Genomic DNA, 21,900 nt, shown 5'->3' on the forward strand with positions numbered 1-21,900 from the left:
AACTGTGTTTATTTTGTATAAAATGGGCCAATGATGTCATCTACCGGTGGTTGGGCATCAGTAAAGTTATTTCCAAGTTTGACATTTACAGTGGAGCATAATGAGATTCTTCCCATCTATCCCCACTCTAAAAAATTATAATTGACAAGTATACTTGTCACCGGGAGTGAATGAGTTAACAATTAACAAGCAATAGAATCTAAACTATTGTGCCATATGAACGGATTATAATCATAATGATATCTCAGAATGTTTAGTCAACTTTTAAAAGGACAATACCATATCCTTAAAATATTCAAATTTTCTCACCATGTGGTATCTGGGCTTTAAAAAAGTGGTGAACTTTAGAGTTAATGACTGCAGTGAATACGCACTCACGCACGCACGCATACACACAATCTGTGTGCTGCTGCAGTAATGACCGTGAGCAGCAACCCAACAACGGATGTCAAATTTGCATATTTCCCAGCACCCCTCTGTGCATGGCAAGCGTGCGACCTTTTGATGCCATACAGCGGACAAAACACACAAAGCGGCTGGTGGACACACGGCTGTGGTGTTCTTTCATTTGCGTCTGTGAAGAGGGTTGCTGCTTCATAATGTTTGCCTTGTTGCTCCACGTGCATGTGCACAAAGTCCGACATGCAAAACTTCACTCTTCTCATTAGAATGTGTGCAATAAGTGGGATTAATACTGTATGTGATCAATCAAGTGTAAGGCCATGTCACACAAACAAGGGTATTTAAAAAAATGCACATATTTCCATGCGTTGTGACTTTTGTTCCACACAGAAATTGTTTTAGGACTATAACGCAACTAAATACAACTCAACTTTATTTATAGCGCAAAAAACAAGCATTTGAATGTTTTAGAAACAAGGTGGAGACTGTTGACTGTGTTTTGGGTTGGGTCTTGGGGTCACTGTGTCATTATGGTGCTGTATTTTTCCCTTGTGATGATGATGTTATCACTTGCTATGCGGTTGATGAGGTTTTTAGCTCATGTATTTGTCTGTATTTTGACATATAGGCCTTTATTCTATCATATAGAACTGAGCATGGTCCTAGCTGGAGTTACTGATATTTTGTTGGTTTCTCTATTATACAGTATACTAATAATAAAAAAACAAAAACAAAAAATAAATAAATAAAAAAAATAAAAAATAAATAAAAAATAAATAAAATAATAATAATAATAATAATAATAATAATAATAATAATAATAATGGCGGCACGGTAGTCGAGTGGTTAGCACGTCCGCTTCCCAGTTCTGAGGTCTCCGGTTCGAGTCCAGGCTCGGACCTTCCTGGGTGGAGTTTGCATGTTCTCCCCGTGCCTGCGTGGGTCTTCTCCGGGTACTCCGGTCTCCTCCCACATTCCAAAGACATGCATGGCAGGTTAATTGGGCGCTCCGAATTGTCTCTAGGTGTGCGTGTGAGTGTGGATGGTTGTTCGTCTCTGTGTGCCCTGCGATTGGTTGGCAACCAGTCCAGAGTGTCCCCCGCCTACTGCCCAGAGCCAGCTGAGATAGGCGCCAGCAGCCCCCGCGACCCTTGTGAGGAATAAGCGGTCAAGAAAATGGATGGATGGATAATAATAATAATAATAATACTAATAATAATAATAATAAATCATCATCATCATCATCGTCATCAAATGAATATAGTTAGATTAATATATGTAGACTTTACAATGACCCGATATTTTGCAATGATCGGCTGTAATGTCTTAATTTACCTGATCAATCAATGATGTCATTTATTGGCTCCGCGACATAAGACATTCCATGGAACCTTTTAGTTTTATGTCCCATAATCCCCCCGAATGCATTTGTTAATTATATGTGTGTTTCACTATTGATGGACCGGGCAAGCCTTTTCTCCTTCGATTGGCTGTGGTTGACTGTAAGGTAAATGTAAAAGTCACTTCAATAGATATATTGACCATCTTCTGCTCAAAAAAGTGATCGGTTATCATATCAAGCTCACTGTTCACTGATTGGCTGAAAAATCCTGTTTGTGTAAAGCCTTATAATATGTAATATCGTAATTTATTTAGTAATATTTATAAGACACATACAGGTAGAATTTTCTTCTCGAAATGTCATAGCTAATAAATTACAACACATGTTAAAATTCAAACTTAAAAACATAAATAATACATTTCAAAGACCTGATGTGCTATTAAAAAGGTAAAGCCATTTTTTTTTAAAATCAGCGTCAAAATACTTACACATAAAGCCATCTCTGATTTAATATTTGCTCTTGACTCGTGTTAACAATCACATTAAAGGAATTTCAGTCCATCACAATTGTGCTTTCGTCTCGAAATTGTTTAATTTTGAAATTCCTGATATAAAACATTTAGATTACGTTTTATAATGTGTAAGTCTTAATTTGAATGCAAAACATCACCAATTGTGTGCAGTTATAGGTTGGCATACATTTATAATAATTCATGTGACTTAATTGAATGCTGAATCTTAAATTAAGTACTGGTGATAAACACTTCTAGTCAGCTAATTAGCAGTTGACAGCTAGAAACTGCCAGTTCACGTGGACAATGATGCCTCATTTGGAACACAGAGTGGGGAAGATATGCAGCTGATAACACTATCTGTGTATATAACATAAGTTAGACCGTTGTGTGAAGAATATGAAAGGTGTTGGTGAAAGCGCGGCACTCCAAACTGTGATTGCATATTGTTTCCTGTGACTCTCTCACACACACACGCCACTCTCACACTTACGCACATGCTTGATGTACAATACCTGAGATGAAATATTGTTCTCTAGCTATTGCAGGGAAACAAAGAGAGAGTAAAGGTGAAGGAAACAACAAATCAAATATTGGATTTCAAGAAAATACTCTTTGCTCCCGTGTATGTGTGTATACACACACAGAAAAAACAGTCTGAGGGAAAATACCAAGCAGGAAGACACAGTATGAAAGCGAGAGCAAGACGGGAGCTTGTCAGTTTGGACCTTGCGATTCCCCGTGTGTGTGCGGGTGAATGCTCAGTCAGAGGAGGAACACTCGTTCGTACCTGAGCAGCGGAACTTCTTGCTCTTGATTTGTCCAATACGTTTGTTGGCCAGCCGCCGAGGGCTGGTGCAGCGGGCGCCGCTCGTCTCGATGGGATTGTCCTGCAGGTAGTCCGCCAGCCACTTCAGGTGGCAGTCACAGATGAACGGGTTTTGGGCTAAATGCCTACCACACACACACATAGAGTGTGCACATAAGATATTGGACAGTATCACTCTTACTCTTTGATAGCAGGTTGCTAATACTCGTTTTCTATTAATACAGAGTCGTGAATTCTTTAGAAAATTACCGAATTAGGCACAGGTTTTTAACTCATTTGCTCCCAATAACGTGTAAATACGTTTTTTTTTTAATGTTGTAAGTGTCCCAAAGATGTATTTATACGTTTTTTTGTTTGTTTTGTTTTTAATGCTAGAGCATACAGAAGGCTTTGATGCAGCCTCTCAACTGCAAAGAACGGTTGCAGAAATGGTAGTTATTACACAAACGGCCAGCAGGTGGCAGCAGAGCAAAGGAGATCAACCAGGGCCATATTGAAAAAAAAAGCTAAATTACGTAGAATTTTAAATAGATTTGTGAAAACTGATGAAACTTAGCTCCCTTCTAATGCTAATTGCTGCAAAACGGAAACAGATAGAAACATACTTTTTTTTTTCCTGATGAAAGAAGAGACTTTAATCTTTCTTTTGATAGGTTCCATGCTTTTATAGCAATTGAACACAATACTCTGTGGGCCTTGCAAAATCAGTCAAAACCCAGTAAAACAGCCGGGAGCGAACGGGATTGCTTCTGTGAAAATGGCTGGGAGTGAATGAGTTAAGTGTATTTCCTTGCGTGTCTACGGGGAAAATCAAATAGTTGTTTTCAGTATCACAGTTATGAGTTTTGTTTACTTACAGCGTCTGTATGGCCCTCAGTGATGAAAAGGTTCCCTTGGCGATGGTCTGCAGCTTGTTGTCGTATAGAGACAGAAGGTTGAGATTGTGGAGGTCCTGAAAGGCATCCACACGCAGACACGCTATCTTATTCGCATTCAGTAACCTGAAAAGACAGAAAAGGTGCAATGAAAGTTGGTGAATAATGACAATGGCGGCATTTCCCGTTATTATTCTCCAATGAATGGTTTCCTATGTTAGGTCGGCTGTGATGATTTTTCATCACAATCACCACTTTGAGATGAAAATCAATTGTAAAGTGTATACAAATAAAAATGTGTGAATGTGCGTCCACTCACAATAGCTGGAGAGAAAACAGGCCTTCAAACAGCCCCTTGGAGATCTCGGTTATTTTATTGCCGTACAGAACGCTATGGAAAACAAACACACGTTCAAAAATTATTATTATTCACATTCTTAACAAGAATATTATGTAAATTATATCTACAATGGATAAAAAGAATCTCAAGTGGAAAAATAGAACAAATGTGTATAACGGGAATTATCCAATTTCCACTCTTCTTAGACATTAAATTAGTATAAAAAACAAAACTATCATTTGCTATAGCTGATAAGCGGTTTTCTTCTGTTGCTTATACAATACTTAATGTCACAAGTATGCATTAGTCTTTGGCCCTCCCAAAACAACTCATAACAAGAGATATGATCTTCTCCAGAACACTCTTGTTTATTTCTGGGAAATTAACTTACACGCATTCCTTAGTAGCATATCAGACATTTTTTGTTTATTATATTTTTGTTATATGCCGTCATATTTTCCATTCACAACAATGTTTTTACCAAAAGCTTGCAAAAGCTCAGTAATCAAAGTGACCATTCATCTTTATCTGTTTCTCAAACTTCGGCTGGAAGACCGGTCGAACAAAATGCAATCTTACCTGCAGATTAAAATTATAGTTTAGATTTTTTTTTTTTTTTTTTTAATGACATCACAGCTCACCTGTTTTCTGAAATTGGCCATGTGACATTTACTAGCTGAACCGTGATTGGCCGTTATGTGAGCCTTGAGCAACTGTGATGTCATTTACAGTCAACAGCAAGTGACAAAATGGCCGCCCTCTCAGGTGGATAAAAACGGCTGAATTTTGCTTCAGAACTAATTTTCTGCAATCAAAATATGAATCAGAATACATATTTTAGGCCAGTGGGGCTGCATAGATCAGATTATTGGGTTGACTTCCCCTTTTACATCCCTTCATATTACTGCACCTAAACCAAAACCATACAGGGAAGAACACATGGCGAAACAAGGCCCTTGATAAATAATACTTTGCCTTTCTTTCCATTTCACGGATTTTAAGCTCTGACAGCGCGCCAGCCCCTCCATTCATGTCAACATATTTAACACATAAAATACATTGAGTGGTGAAACCAAAGCCTCCATAAATCTGACGGCCGTCATGCCGTGAGGAATGTACTCTGTTATTGAAAGAAAAAGAAAAAAAAAAAAAAAAATAAAGACTCTTTACGCTTACTTCAAACACAGGTCAAGAACCCAAACTCCTTGCTCGACAAAATACCTTCGCGCACAAATGCAGTTATTGGTCAATCTGCGCGTGTACAGACATGTGTTTCCAATTGTCTTTTATTTCATTGTGCTGAGTGGCAAACTCTGGGAAACCCGAGCGCGCACGCAAACACAGACACAATCGATGGCTCATTTAATTAAATCGACATAACATGCAATGTACGCGCACTGCAGCCTAATGTAGGAGTCGTACTGTAAGTGATGTGTCAGCACGGAGGTGGCTGTCCCATTCATTGGCTGGGTGGCGAAAGTGTAATGAGGTGGCAGAAGCCTCCATTCAGCAATTCAGCATTTTATGAATTATTGATTGTGGAGAGACGAGATCTTAATATAACTCCTACACACAATAACCTCACGTTGCCTCCCACCCTCTCGTCGGCCCCAGCGAGGCTTCACACGCAAACCTGACTGTCGGGCCAGCGATGAGGTCGTTCTTCTCAAAAAGAGAATTAGCAATCAAATGTCTGCTTCTGTCACATTTACTTAACACGTTTAGCACAAGTCTTCCTGCTAAACTGAAAATGTTTACAAGTCAATTCCAGGTCACGCTCTCCTCTATAAGACAGGCCTTATAAACATTTGTTTCTGGCTTCAATCAGATTGCTTGTGACTCATCCAAAACTTGCTTCTCTATTTATTAGTGTATGTTTGTCAAATGTTTTGCATATTTCATGGACTTTATGAGAGATGGGCTAATATTGTGAGGCTGCTGGAGAGGCTAAAACACATCACTGTCTTCACTGGAAAAGACTACGGTGAGTACTTACAGCGAGTTGAGGGATCGCAGACCTTGGAAGGCATCAGGAGCCAACTCTGAAATCTGATTGTTGCTCAAATCTCTGTAGAAAGCACAACAGTGAAAATAGAATAAAAATGCATAGGACAACAGTGTACGTATAACTTACTGATGGATAAGTTTGTCAATGAGGCCCATTTTATGAGTTATCAGGTGGTGCGATCAAAATGAAATAACCAATTTAGGACTTTTATTTTGAAATACATTTAAAGACAACAGTTTGTATCATGCATGTGGAGCAGCTATCAGGTTTGATGTACACAGAGTAAATTTTACTCTCAAAAAGGCTATATTTGGTCCCACTCTCAACAGGTTAAACTTTACACTTGGAAGAGAGTAAAATAATCAAACAATAAAATCAACAACAACAAAAACACACAATGGTTGAGGAACGATCCCACAACCTTCAGCATGGAAGTTAGCCACTCTACCACATGAGCTATGCCAGACTTATTGTTAGTTAACATATTGCTGGTGTGTCCAAAAGACCCAAAATGGAGTTATGAGGGTTTTTTTTTTGTGTGTGTGAATATTTTATTTTCTTCTAAGTATAAAGTTTACTCTGTTTAGATTGGGACCGAATATAGTCTTTTTCAGAGTACAACTTACTCTACAATATTTACTGTGTACTGTCTCACAACTATGAAAAAAGTCATCCTTTCAGCAACTGGTATATAGCATATGGCACTTCATTTATATCGTGCTTTTCCACCTTACAAGGCCCTCAGCGCTTTACATACTACCCATTCACCCACTGATGATGCAGCATCAGGAGCAATTGGGGGTTCAGTATCTTGCTCAAGGATACTTCGACATGGTCACAATGGCATGGGATCAAACCCACAACCTCTGGATTGGGAGATGACCACCATACCACTGATCCATGCCGCCCGTCTATGGTTATATTTGGACAAGGATATGTGGTATGACTTGAAAAAACTACCAGCAATTAATAGTTTTTTTTTTCTCCAACAAATATACATTTTCATTATAGTTATACTTGTCTGGTTAGCTAGCTTGTTTTTTTTAGATGGCAAATTTTTGTGATTTAAGTTGAAATATTATGTGGTGCAACCAACCATCACGTGGTGTGACTATTGTAGAAAGTCTTCCATAGATGTATGTCCGAAATTTTAGATGTACCGAATTGTAGATAATAGTATATAATAAAAAATAAAAATTGTATGTATTTTTATAAAAAAAATAAATAAATAATAACTGTGCTGGGTCTGGTGAAATCTTATCTAAATATGAATATAATACTAGTCAGTGTGATTACGACATCTCCCCTTCTACTCACATTCTTCGCAGTTTCTTATAAGAAGAAAAGGCCCCGGCTGGGATGACCTTGATGGCGTTCTGCTCCAATCGTCTGAAACCAAACATGCACAGACCATTGATGGATGGTAATTGAACATTGAAATCGTTTTGCTATTCTTAATTAGGGGGGGCGCTTTGGAAGCCTCTGGCATTGCGCAAACAATTTGTGATAAGTCCCTTTGATGATGGCTGACACGGTCTAGGGAGGGGCTCAAATGATAGAACAGACAGTCATGTTCAAAATATTTCACATCACCGTGATTAGAGCGACCGTTTGTAAGCCAACCATTGGACTGTGAAATATTTCCTGCCAGTGAGTTTGTTTTCCATTTGCACTTCTCTACTACACTGGATTGTATATTCACAGTACTTTTCTGCCTCCATCATAGCTGTGACATCTTCAGTGGAAGAAAAAGTTTTGTGGATTTTTATGAAATTCTGGTGCTGTACGGGAGCCAGGAAACAAGAGTTCATCCCCCCCCCCAAAGCGAGGAATCAGCTTATATTTTCATCATTTCTGCACATACATCATCATTATTACATCCAGAGTCATTAATTTTGACCACCCCAACTATTAGTGGTAAAACGATGGCTCCAAAACGCCAGTGGTGTGTTTTAAGACGCCAAATGTGTGCAGTTTAGTCAGAGCACTATAATATTAGTGGTTGCCTGTCATAACTGAAGTATGTGTTCTTTTATTTTGTATTGTATTACAACAATAACTCCGTACTAGTACAAGACCTGTTTTAACAGTCTCAAATCACTGGAGACATTTTGTGACCACATCATGTCACAAGATGCCAAAATAGGTTTTGGTGTTTCACAGCTGTCCACAAGCCACAAATTTGCCTAATCATATTTTGTCATAGAAGTGACGTCCCTGAAGTCAACCGGGATATGAAATCAGTTGAACTGAGTCCCGTTCAAGTAGTTTCCAATTTCCAGAGAAGTCACCGACAGGTCGCTTTTTGAGCCTTGTTAAGTCCGACCTAATCTGTGTGCATAAATCCCAAAGTTAATTCAGAGCATTAGGGCTTATAAATTTAATATGTCAAGGTAAACATCTTTTGTGGGCTTGAGTGAGATAAGCCAATGACAACAAAAAATGTTCTTATCTATTATACAGTCACTGAAATTATTTTTCAGTGAAATCTATGATGGTGAATGCCCCAGAGGTTGAACAATTGAAAGGACAAACTGTCCACAAAGGACAGTTCAACATGCATCAAAGTAATAACTATTTGAAAAATACAAAAAGAGAAGAAAAACATAAACACCAGAAGTTACTGTAAAGTGAGCAAAATCATATTCATATTGTACATTATAAAGTCATGTCAGGTTACAAGGAGTGTCAGAAAACCTCCAGGACTGGTGTCACAAAAGATATATTTTAAAACCCAAACTACAATCCATCAGCGCTTCCCTTCATTATAATTGCCATGGAGTATAATAAAATGTGAGCTCAGCCAATGAACCTTTTTCGACAGAGCCGGTGATAATGAGAACAGAGCTATTCATCACCTGTGATGAGTCATGGATCTACAACCAAGTTATCAAACAGAAAAAGTTTGATGCCTCCTCCCAAGGCTGAAGAAAGCAAGACAGCCGAAGCCCAAAGTCAAAGTCATTGATCATATTCTTTGTTCTTCATTTGAGTTCTTGCCACAGGGCCAGATGGTCAACCAGCATGTCTACAAAGTGATCCTGCGGCGTTTTTCTTCATTCATTGCATCAGAAGAGGCGAGAGTTATGTCAGGACAAAGTGAATGTTCACAGTGAGTGCCGTGAGCATCAGACAGTTCCTGGGTTTGAAGAGCATCGCCGTGCTGGAGCAAACTCCTGACTTATGTTTCTTCCTCTTTACCGTCTTGAAGACGTGACTGTCATCAACACTTACGGCGGAGCTTGTGGAAGAACAATCTTTCAGACTTGATCTGACTTGAGATTGAAATTTGATGTGAATCAAGTTTGTGTTAGATGAGGCCACTTAATGATTTGATAGGTGACTTAAGCTTGGCCGTATCGCTGTGACCTGTCCCGGTGTAAAGTTCTGGGTGGTAACTTCCACTGGTTCTTGTATCTTAATGCTCACGATATTATACAGTAATAACCAGGCGGCTGCATTTTCTCAGTTGAACTGTTTACTGGATGAAAAGAAAGATCGAGTACACAGTTGCGGAGCCCTCTTCCATTAGCATGCGGAAGAGGAACTGGTCGATTCAAAATCGTCCCTGCACTTATACTGTCTAGGCCGCCCGCCCACATGGGCGGACGGCTCAACCTCCCCATGTGAGAATGTGTGGCCTGATGGCTTTAACTGTTTTTTTACTGGATACGTATGTCAGAATGCAGACAGATAGAAAGGCGCCAAGCAAGGACAAATAACAGCGACATAACGGCCTAGCTCAAGTCATCTATCTAGTCATCAAGAGCCCTAATCTAACACCGGCTTTGCGTCTATCTGCACTCTGGCATACTCTTCTGGTTGAAACTAGTTAAGACCATCAGGTCACATATTTTCACATGGGAGAGACAGAGCGGAATGGGCAGAAACCATTTTGAACTGATTAGACCTTCTTCCGCATCCAGCAGAAAAGGCTCCACAGCTGTGTACTCAATCTTTCTGGCATCCAGTTCAACTGAGAATATGCAGTCTCCTGGTTGTTATTATGAGTATAGCGAGCATTAAAGTGATATAAGAATTATAACTCATTTTCCAGTATTCTATTAGGCATTGTGTATAAAGAATAAAAGTGCAAACCAATAAAGTATCAAAATAAGAACATATACCGTGGTGAACGCGCCATTATCCTGGTCACGTGATCGTGATGACGTATACCGTGCGTAAACGACAGCTGCCGTCGCTCACTTGAATGGGAGTTTGCTGACGTAATGGGCAAGAAAAAGAAAAAGTCTTCTATCCCAAATACTGCGCCAATTCTGTTCAGATTAAAATCCTTAGCTCGTCCAGTTTCATGTTATTCCATGTGGGTATGGGGCAGTGGGAGGTGGCCTCTCCTAATGTGGGCTAAAGCGTACTTAGCACACAACATGTAGCATGGCCTGGTAGAGTAAAAGTCACCTCGATGTTTACCGTCCAGCTTGCTTGCTTACATTTCCAGGGTAAACAATGTCAATGGTGACTTGACTGGTAATTTGAGCCTCTGTAACACACAACTTGCAGACACTCCCCAATTACGACCGGCGGCTGATGTGTCCTTATCGGCCGGTTTCATCTTCACTTTCGGCTGGACACAAATGTTTGGCGAGTGGCTGTACTATTTTTGAAGAAGTGCTTCTTTGCTATCAGGCGTAATTCCACCTTTGATGTCCGCCGCGGGATGCAGTAATTCCTCGTGAGTTCTTTGTTGTCACTGGCAGCCATGTCATTCAATGTGTATTTTATGCACGTAATAACTTAATGCAAAAATATTCATAAAAAGTACTATAAAATCATAATCACTCAACATCAATTGACATTTTTTTTCAGGTAAGAGTTAAAATGAACCATTTCACAGAATAGCTGGTTAGTATTTCATAAGTCTTGTATCCCTTTAAGGATAAAAGAACCGGTGAAGGTCCCATCAGAACTTTATAACTGGTGCCATGAATTGGAACATGCAGTGTGACACCTGAAATGATTGTTTCCTCTTCAGTTATTCTTGTGGAATGGTTTGACCTCAGAAATCCAACTTTCCCAGAGACTTACCCCCATGAGTTTGTAGACATCTTCAGAATAATGCTGCATTTAGTTCATACAGTCTTTGAGATTTCTGCCCACAGCTCAGTCATTCTCCCCAGTCGTCAAGTTCTGCCACTTTAAATCTCGCAGCCGTTCTCTCAGATAAAGATATGATCTACCTCGTCCTTCAGATTGAGCTTTTAATTCTTTCTCTCTCATCCTGTCATTACTGTCTTTAATCAGAGAAGAGCTGCATGACCGGGATTTCTCATTTCACAGCTGTGTGGTTTTATTCCACTGCAGTGAGAGAGACAAGCTGTGAGCGAGAACTGTGTACCACAGATGACACTATCGTATAGAGCGGCACGTTAGCGAAAGAGCAGCGAATGATCCCCATTGTTGAGTCTGCGTTTATGTGTGTGGCAGGCGAAGTGAAGTGTGTGTCTTACATCTCAGTAATGGTTTCAGGGAGGTTGGTGGGTATTTCTGTGAGACCCTTCCCTCTGCAGTCCACAATGTTGTTGCTGCAGGTGCACGACTCGGGGCACTGCAACACGCTGCAGGACGAAGATGACGACTGGTAACCTGAATGGCGACACATGGTCGAAATCAAAATTCAATCAGAATTCAGTGAAGTGAATGAAAGAGAGTGAGAGAAAGATGTTTGCTTTCTGTATCACTTGCATTTTTTTTTTAACAATGTACACTCATAAGTGTAAGTTGTGTGGTTTAAAGCTACGAAAAGCATGAGAAGTCGAATACTCGCCTTCATCCTCATCTTGAAAAGGACGAGCGACAGACAGTAAGGAAGAAACAATAAGACAAAGCAAATACTGTATTTTTTTGCACAGCATAGCAGAGTCAATACAGCCAGCAAATATTTGACTATGTTCCATTTGATTGACTATGCAGAATATATAGGACCAATCAATATATGATTGCAGTATATTCAACCATCCCTTTTGTAGCATTTGTCTTCATTAGGATTGCAGCTGAGCTCGAGTCTATCTCAGATGACTTTGCAATGTAAAAATGTAGACGGATGGATGGAATAGAATGTCTCTATGGATGTTTTGAACTCCTGTAAATACTTTCGCCATAGTGCAAGTAAACAGAACCTCTGCTAATTGAATGTCATGCACTCAGTTTTTTTTTGTATTTATTATTTACTTTAAGACTCCATCAACAATCAATTAACCAACCAAGCTCTTAATATAATATAGATTATACACAGTAAATTCTCTAGGGTAAATATTACTCTAAACAGAGTCTATTTGGTCCCACTCTAAACGGAGTCAAATTTACACTTGGAAGAGAGTAAAAAAATACAAATAAAACAAACCCACAACTTCAGGTTGGTAGATTACCTGAGCCATGCAGCTCCTACTGTGTGTTAGTAAATCACTCGTGTCAGTTGGAATCTTCGTTAACTCCAAGACCAAATTGGTCTCCTTTTTGGATGTAAGCAACCAGTAAGAGTGGCATAACTCAGGTGATAGAGTGGCAGTCTCCCAAATTGAAGGTTGTGAGTTCGTTCCTTAAACCTTGTGTAACTTTTGTTTAAATAAATTCGTAAAATTTAGTCCGAATCTCTCCTTGAAAATTTTACTGAAAAATCTTTTTCATGGGATAGGCAAATTCTGTCATCGACACTAAAAATACTTGGAGTAAAAATTACTCAGAATTTTTTACTCTCTTCCAAGTGTAAATTTCACTCTGTTTAGAGAGGAACCGAATAGACATGTCTGGTCTAAACATCCTAGTTAACCCTGCGTTACTAATCCACCTTACCTGTGCAGACAAACTCCTTCTTCTGGACTTCTGCAACATTGTGCCCCCTCAAGTGTGGCGGGGCCATGCACTGCGTGTAAAGTCCCAGACGGGGGCGCTGCCTCAGCCACTCCGATAGCCAGGCCACGTGGCAGTCACATTGCAGGTTGTTGGAGTGCAATCGACTGGGGGTATGAGAGGGTAAGGGGGGGGCGGGGCAGAGAAGTGGCAAGATGGTCGTGATGGATGGGAGGAGAGAAACAATAGATTTGAGGATGTGCAGCATAGGGAAAGGCAGGTACGCGATGGAGGAGAGGTGAGATGAAGCAATCAATTGTACAAACAAGCAGGGTGAGATGAGAACTCAACCCTGGGGATGATGTTGTGTACTCTGTGGTGTAACTTACAAGGTCCTCAGTTTGGGCATGTGGTTGAAACTGGCCACGGAAAGGCGGCTGATGTTGTTGTTGTTGAGGGTGCTGAGGAGAGAGGACGGTTGTTAACTTGTTACTGTCATTCCATTTCCTAGTCGCCACCATAAAATCCAGTCTTGTTCATATGAGGGATTGGCAACTGAAATGCTGGAGGTGGCCACAATTTTTCCTCAGTGCTACTGGGGGCCACATAGGACCAAAAATATTAAGTGCAAGAACTTATTTTGTGTATATATATATATGGTGATATTACAACTTTAAACTACAGTTGATATTCACAGTTGGCCACCCACGGATCCAAGTATCAGCAGATTTTTTTTTCTTTTTCTTTTCAAAGATTTTTCATATTTTGAATTTCTTCCTGGTTGTTCTGGGATTTTTCTCTCAACATTTGTGGAAAACTATAGTGAATTTTAATGGCCGGTTTTTGAAGACATATTTATTTATTTTATTATTATTTTTTGGGGACGGGGGGCAAACAAACAAACAAACAAACAAACAAACAAACAAACAAACAAACAAACATTTTATTTTTTTATGGAATGATAAAACAAAGTCTGCTAGTTGCCTTCTGACATCGATAACATATCCACAATCCACAATAGAGTATAAGGCACTATTTTACAAGAGGTACATCAGAAATTCTGCCATTTCTACAAATGCGTGATTGTAGGCAGTCATAAAGATTTCATCAGAGCTGATGAAATCCAACATCCAAATGGAAGAAAGCACGACTTGTGCGACAGTTGGTAGATTAAATTGATAGATTTCATTATTAAATCCTCCGTAAGCACCTCCTCCCTAATTCAACAATAAAATTCACCAGATTTGAAGAACATGATTTTTCATGATTTCGTGAGCTGTGTTCTTAATGCCAACACTGTGTGACGACAGATGAATGACTCAGTTTCGAGAATGACAAACCATTGCATGACGAGATACAGTATGTTAATTTAAGACACATCTCAACGGAACTATTGCTACTTTATAATATCAATAATTATCAACGAGCCAAAGCTCACCTAATGTGTCTCATTTGATTGTGCATAATGAAGTGTGCAGTGCATTTCTCAACAATTTGAGGTAGGAGTAAAACGCTTTTCCAATTTGATATCGCAAAAACGGTCTACTTTCAGATTAAATACTGTAAAAAGGCGCAAATAACTGTAAAAATATATTCAGTATGATTATTTAACACTGCAGTGTATCTGCTAACTTCCAACATCAGTCACTATCATTACTAATAATGATAATTTGGTTTTAAACTCTAAATATATTTACAATAAATGTCAAACATGAATCCATTTGCAGCTTCTCTCGTGTGCATCTCGACTCGACGAACTGTTACTCACAGTACTTCCAGGTCGCGTAACGCTCTGAAGGCTCCGTCTTCGATACAGCTGATGTGGTTGTAGTCCAGCTGGCTGCACACATGCGCACACAAAAGACAAGTTGTGTTTTGTTCAATGCTAATATGCCTTACAGGGAGCAGGTGAAAGTCAAGCCAAGTGTAAATGCAGCTTCTTTTGTCTCTGGAGTTCTTTGTTCTTTGCAGACGTTATTCCTCTTTTCCTCTCGTATGCGCTCCTTCTTCTTCTATATGACGCTTCATTTGTATGCATTACCTTTTTCCACTCCCCCTCTCTCTCTCTCACTCTTTACGGGCACACGGACAGACAATTTCCTGCCCATTTATTATAATTGCGCAATAATTCAACACAATTATCTGATGTTGAACAATCCATATTTACAAAAAGACTGCTGTGCAAATGACCATACCTGCAAAATCACCAACAATTATCTTTCATCATCACAACTCTGATTGAGGCAAAACAGAGATAGAACAACTGCAGAAATACCGTACATAAACGCACACACACACACACACACTCGGGGTTATTAATGATCAGTCAATACAGCAAGCAGGAGGCCCATGACATTTAAGGCAATTAAATATTGATGCACAGACAGACACATGAGTAAACATGGGGCAAGACACACACACACACACACACAATGTGTCTGGAAACCTTTTGCCAAGTGGCGCCAACTTACAGATTCTTGATTTCCACAGCTCCCCTGAAGGCTTTCCTGGGCACCCCTTGAATCTGGTTCTCGCTGAGATCACTGGACAGAGTGAAAGGGCAGCCAGAGAGATGGAGAGAAGGAGACAAGACAGGGGGCAGAGGGTTATTAAAGCTCAGCCATCTCGCAGACACTTGTTTATAGCAGCACCTCTGGCAAATGCAGCAGGAAAGCTGCAGAGCACACAAAGCGCTCCTTCCCAACAACACGGGAGCGAGTGCAAGTATGTACATTAACTACGCTGATAAATGTTATTGGCTCTGAAAATCCAGCATCAGGTGAACTATAGGAAATGTTCAGACAACCTTTAGGGGGCACTAGTGACCTCTGATTCCATGAAAGCGTTCTGCGCTGCCCTGAGAGTGACTGAAGAAGTTATCGTTTCACAACAGGATAAAAATACAAGAAAAAAAAAAACATTAATTATTTTCCTGCAAGCACAATCTAATAATGCACACCATACCACTATTCCCATATATTAGAAACACTTTTCAGCATGATACAAGCAACAACCAAGGCACATATTTTACATTGGGACAAAAAAATCTAAACACGCAACTCAACGCAACTCAACAAAAATGTTACAAAAAGTGGATAGAGTAGAAAGGAAGAGCATTTAATTGTTCTGCCTGTCACTATGCATCCGTTGCATAGTTGAGGGATGGGCAAAGCCCGCCACCACACTTTGAGTAGATACTTCATTAATTTAAAAAAATAAATAAAATACAATATATATATGTATATATATATATATATATATATATATATATATATATATATATATATATATATATATATATATATATATATATATATATATATATATATATATTTGTTTTTTTGTTTTTTTACAAACCCCCAAAAAGTCATCAAAAAATACTGATAAGCTTGGGGTAAATGGGGGAAAATACGACGGCGTATTAGGGCCACGTCTAAATATAGATTTTTTTAGATGGTGGGGGCAATATTCAGAAAAAAAAAACAAAAAAAAACGTACATTTGCGACTTTGCGAGGTTCCACACCCTGACGGTCAAGCATTTAAGTTAATTTGTTAAAATGTATACAGTATTTACTTGTACATTTATGTTTGCAGAATTATTATTTACACAGTCATACATTTGGGTATTTTTTTTGTACAAGATGTGTCGAATCTGCTGCTCTTTGTCATTCACTTGCATTTACCTAAAGTATGCTAGCTTCTGATTGGTTCGTGTTAGTCAGCTGATAGGGCATCAGGAAGTGTGGTCGCTCTAGCTGCCGTGTATGATAAGTAAAGTTTAAATTAAGAATGAATCTATAAATAGTGTCCCATTAACAACAACGAAACTTCACATTAGATGATAGCTACGCTACGTATATTTGTGGTAAATTTCAGATTTTTTTCTTCTTCCAAATTTACCACTTTATAAAGTCGTAAATTTGTGAGTTTTTTCTCTGAATATTCCCCCCACCCCCTGAAATAAAATATATACTTACACGTGGCCCTAATACATTGCTGTAGGAAAACCACACGGGAATAAAAAAAAACAATTAAGAAAAAATAGAAAAAGTTTAGGTTGCAATATCACCAGTTAATATGGCACACAAGCACATGCATGCAACCATCGTCAGTGCCAGTGAGTGTGCGCTATAATAGTCAACAAATGAGGTGTTAATCATATCATCGTAGGCACAGGGACGTGCTGATATAAATAAAAGCACGTAAATGAGATTGCGTATCTGAGAATGGATGCAGCTGCTGCGAGATGTAAGGAACACATCACATTGGCATTTCTTCACAAGAGGAGAGAAACTGGATGCTCAACGGAAAAAGCGGGTCTCCGACTGTTTGAGTCATCAGCCGTCGGGCTAATCCAGGCCACGTTCCAGACAGACTATTTGACCTTTCACCCAGCACCACCCCCAGCTCTTGACCCCTGCTGCTGCACCATGACCTTCGGCCTGCTAATCGGCTAACAGCTAATGCCCGGTGACATTCCTTACATTCTTGAGTTTGCGATCTCACAATTAGGCAGTCAGGTTATCGTCCTCCTGGTGCACCTGCTCCTACTGCAGCTGCATTACGCTTGGCGCTTATGAAGCATGAACAGAAACGTTGTGAACGTAAAGTAGGATTCACAAGTCTCAAGAGGTAATGTGCGTCCACTTAAACTCTAAAGCATGAACTGAAAAGTAAATGCACCATTAGACTTAGTGGCGATGATTGATAGATGAGCCTGCATGGGTGCAAGGATGCAATGAAAGCCAACTTTTTCAGGTTACTGTGGTATAATTAAGACGCTGCAAGGAAATAGAAGAATATTCTGACACTGACCATTGTTAATGATTTCCTACAATTCATCGATGATTTATCAAGGTAAGAAACAGCTAAAAGTCAATATGCAGCATTTCATTTCTTTACTTTTTTAAAAAAAACAAATGTTTACACTTTCAAATGATCAAGTCTGAAACATTCCTAGGAAATCGCAATGTCCCATCATTGGCGAGCTATGCTTGGAACAGGCCCACGGGCTCCTCATATGGTCCTTGGGGCCAACCATGTTGGTGACCCCTATAACAATTAATGTGTAGGTATTGGGCAGGTGGAACGTATTTGCAGCACTTTAGCGTGCGCATATTGTTTTGTTATGTTACAGACTTATTTTAAAACAGAATTAATACATTTGTTTCATCATTTCATTTGAGATGATGAGATTTTTTTTAAATATTTGAATTATTTCTTTTTCTTTCTTTCTTTCTTTCTTTCTTTCTTTCTTTCTTTCTTTCTTTCTTTCTTTCTTTCTTTCTTTCTTTCTATTTTGTATTTTTTTTTTTTAATAGACCGGTACTTACACCACCATTTTGCGATCATTTTTAGTACGTGCCAGATGCATACTGTATGCTTACATCAACCTCTGAAAATAGATTTTTAATAAAGGATTGCACCAATAATTTGTACTTTATGAATGAATAACGTCGTTGTCGTCCTCTTTGCTCTGCACAGCTTAATGGCGCTAAATGAGGAAAATGCCGCACCTCTTGGTCCAACCTGGCTTTCTGATAATGTCATCTTTCTCACACCTGTTACTATAACAACCCTGTTCTTGGCGCAAATCCATTGCCATGTGTGGTAAATCAGGTGCAAATTTGCTCCCAGCTGTCAGAATTTGTGGGCGTGTTTGCGCCGGTATATGATTAGAGCAATATCCTTAGTGAATAGGTGGATAACTGAGCGCAGACTGCGGGTGCAGTTGTGGTGCAATATTTTGCGCTATTAGCGGAGTAGAGTCAACCCCTGTGTGTGTGACAGACTATGCAATAATGCAGCTAGGGCTAAAACCTCGTTTTTTATTGAGTCGCAGATTATCAGAGAATAATTGCAATAAACACTTTTATTGATTGTCATGCAGCCACACGTTTTCTTGTCAAATGTCATACTTTGTTCTAAATTAATTTCTTTCTTTCCTTTTAACTCGTGCCAATACATACAGCCTGATTAATTCTTCAAAGTCCTGCCTATTGTGCAAGTGATGGGGAGGGAGGACCCACAATATTGGTCTTGAGTTGACTTTGAAAAGAAGATGTTGGATTACAATTTCACGTCACAATCCACGACTCCGTTGGAGGTACATCCCAGCATGATCCACCAATAAGACTTCATAAAGTAGTGGAAAAACCAGGCTTTCATTTTTGGTTGTTTTACACACACACACACGGTCCTTGCTTGTGGACACACACGCGCATACACAGTGGCCGGTCTGCCTCGAATAAAGTGTATCCTGACACTGTTTTTACAGGACCAGAGGGGCTTTGAAAGCAGTCATGCTCTTTTAACCGCCGCTTCTTTAAAACCAAATAAACAGTCCATTCTCTGCAAGCTACTGTCTGCATCGACAGTGCAACGGAGGAATCCAATGTGTCTTCAGTGTCCGCTGAAGTGTTTATGTCTGTGTTTCAAGGTACGGACAAGCCTCGCTGTCATTTGTGGTGTGTTGGTATACGCTTGCCGTGTTTCGCCGAGCATGTACGCCTCTCAATCTCAATTAGCGTTATGCGGCAAGATGGAGGCATGCAAATAGTTGTTTGATTGCTTTAGGATGGAGATAAAGTTCCGCGTGATGTGATTATGCATTCACAATTTCCCCACAATTCATTAGTTTGGTATAATGTGGTGGTGTACAAACTACGGCCCGGGGGCCATTTGTGGCCCGCCGTCCATTTTTTGGCGGCCCGTGGCATAGATGAAAAATAACTTTTGACATAACACTAAATATTAATAAATAAAATAAATTGATATGTTAATTAAAAAGCCACACATAAAATTACAGCTAAATTAACTTATTTGCCTTATCACCTTTAAGCCTTGACCTAGCAGTTTTTTGTTTGTTTTTTTTTTAATAATGACATCATACACTATAAACAACGTTGATTGGTTTTACTGTGTTTAATAAATTGAAGTAAAAAACAAACTGCAAATTGGCCCATCTTTCTATTTTTCTGTATGTGGCCCTCAGAAGAAAACGTTTGGACACACCCATCCTAATGTATTGCAATGCAAGAGTGGTATACGTGTGCTGCACACTGGCAATTGGTTACCTGATTGAGCCATGTGAGAGGTTTAAAAAAAAAAAAAAAAAAAAGTCCAATATTTCAGTACAGTTTAGTGTACCACTGTTGACATACATATTTAAAGTGTAAATCCATCCATCCATCCATTTTCTTGACCGCTTATTCCTCACAAGGGTCACGGGGGGTGCTGGCGCCTATCTCAGCTGGCTCTGGGCAGTAGGCGGGGGACACCCTGGACTGGTTGCCAGCCAATCACAGGGCACACAGAGACGAACAACCATCCACACTCACAAGCACACCTGCAGACAATTCGGAGCACCCAATTAAACTGCCATGCATGTCTTTGGAATGTGGGAGGAGACCGGAGTACCCGGAGAAGACCCACGCGGGCACGGGGAGAACATGCAAACTCCACCCAGGAAGGCCGGAGCCTGGACTCGAACCCAAGTCCTTAGAACTGGGAGGCAACGTGCTAACCAGTCATCCACCGTACCGCCCAAGTGTAAATCCAAACTATTATAATAATTATCTTTGTAAAGGCATAATGTCTGCTACATGTCCTGCATTGAAACCTATCAGATTGCATAGATGTGCCTAATAAAGGGCAAGAAAATGAATAATGCATTTTTGATTGTCTTACATTTACATTTTACTATGAGATTAATGGCAAATGTATATATTCATATTTTTTTTTTATAACCCCAACGGTAAAACACACCCAAACACTTAGACTAACAGGCATGCAGTAATTGGAGCATATGATTGACGTTGCGAGTAAATGTGAGGTTTTAAAGCCTTGTCAGTATTCTGGGGGAATAAAAACCCACTTTTACCCCAGTTAGGAAATTGACTTCTTCGGTTCTTAAGGGTGGATTTTCTCCACAGTTTGCCTCCAAGGCATCTCATTCAATTTCATCTTCGTTTAAAGCATTTTAAGGCGAATGTCAAAAGCGCAACTTTCCCTTTCTCGCACTCGGTGGCTTCTCCTACTTTTTACCTCTCCCACCTCCACATTCTCCTCTCTTTCACCTCGCTCTTTCTCCCTAATTTGGCCTGTTTTCTTTTGGGTTTTTTTCAAGACTTCCTTTCCCCAGGTTTAACCCTTAACCTCTGCCCCCCCCATGTGCCTAAACTGGGAGGTTGCCTTCATTAAAAGAGGCTCCAACTGAGCCCAGAGAGTGTGTGAGTGGGTTTTTGTTTGATCAAACCGGAGGTATGAAAGCCACACAGGAACTGTATCACGCTGCCAAGCTAGGAACCCCCCCTGAAAGTGGAAGTACACCCCCCCACCCACACACGCCCACATCACACAGACACACACATTAACACACAAGATACTGATAAAACAGTCTGCCATACACTTTCTCCACCAATTTTAAAACCACCTGTCCACACTGCAGGGGACAGTCTTCACCTTTACAAAAACGTGATGCTGACAAACACAGAACCAGAAATCAAGCTTTTGGTACAAGTCTCTGTCCTGGCTACGCAGTACAATATGGGTTAAGCAAGAAAGTTGACATCATTATAAAAGACAAATGAAACGGAATGAACACTTCTCTGTTTAGCGACGACACTCACCTCCCAGGCATAACAATAATGACCCTTCTGCATGTTTGACATACCGTCAAAATTATTGGTGAATGTGTTGACTAAATTTTCTTCTCTTGTTTACATCGAGCACCTTCCAAGATTGAGTCATTTGATTCAGTCACATTTGAATGAATCTTATTAT

At 39.7% G+C, this 21,900-nt stretch overlaps 1 protein-coding gene across 8 annotated transcripts in view; it reads right to left on the reverse strand.

Moving 5' to 3' along the window:
* slit2 (slit homolog 2 (Drosophila)) overlaps positions 1–21,900 on the reverse strand; it is a 109,852-nt gene that overhangs the window by 25,905 nt on the left and 62,047 nt on the right. For all 8 annotated transcript variants that reach the window (XM_077524312.1, XM_077524310.1, XM_077524307.1 and 5 more), the window contains exons 5-14: positions 15,587–15,658; positions 14,884–14,955; positions 13,505–13,576; positions 13,119–13,282; positions 11,777–11,912; positions 7,626–7,697; positions 6,297–6,368; positions 4,280–4,351; positions 3,943–4,086; positions 3,047–3,210 (exon numbers count right to left, since the gene is read on the reverse strand). In XM_077524312.1, coding sequence (XP_077380438.1) covers positions 3,047–3,210; positions 3,943–4,086; positions 4,280–4,351; positions 6,297–6,368; positions 7,626–7,697; positions 11,777–11,912; positions 13,119–13,282; positions 13,505–13,576; positions 14,884–14,955; positions 15,587–15,658 — 1,040 coding nt within the window. The remainder of the gene's footprint in view (positions 1–3,046; positions 3,211–3,942; positions 4,087–4,279; positions 4,352–6,296; positions 6,369–7,625; positions 7,698–11,776; positions 11,913–13,118; positions 13,283–13,504; positions 13,577–14,883; positions 14,956–15,586; positions 15,659–21,900) is intronic.

Source organism: Festucalex cinctus, chromosome 6 (assembly GCF_051991245.1).
Source record: "Festucalex cinctus isolate MCC-2025b chromosome 6, RoL_Fcin_1.0, whole genome shotgun sequence".
NCBI lineage: Eukaryota > Metazoa > Chordata > Actinopteri > Syngnathiformes > Syngnathidae > Festucalex > Festucalex cinctus.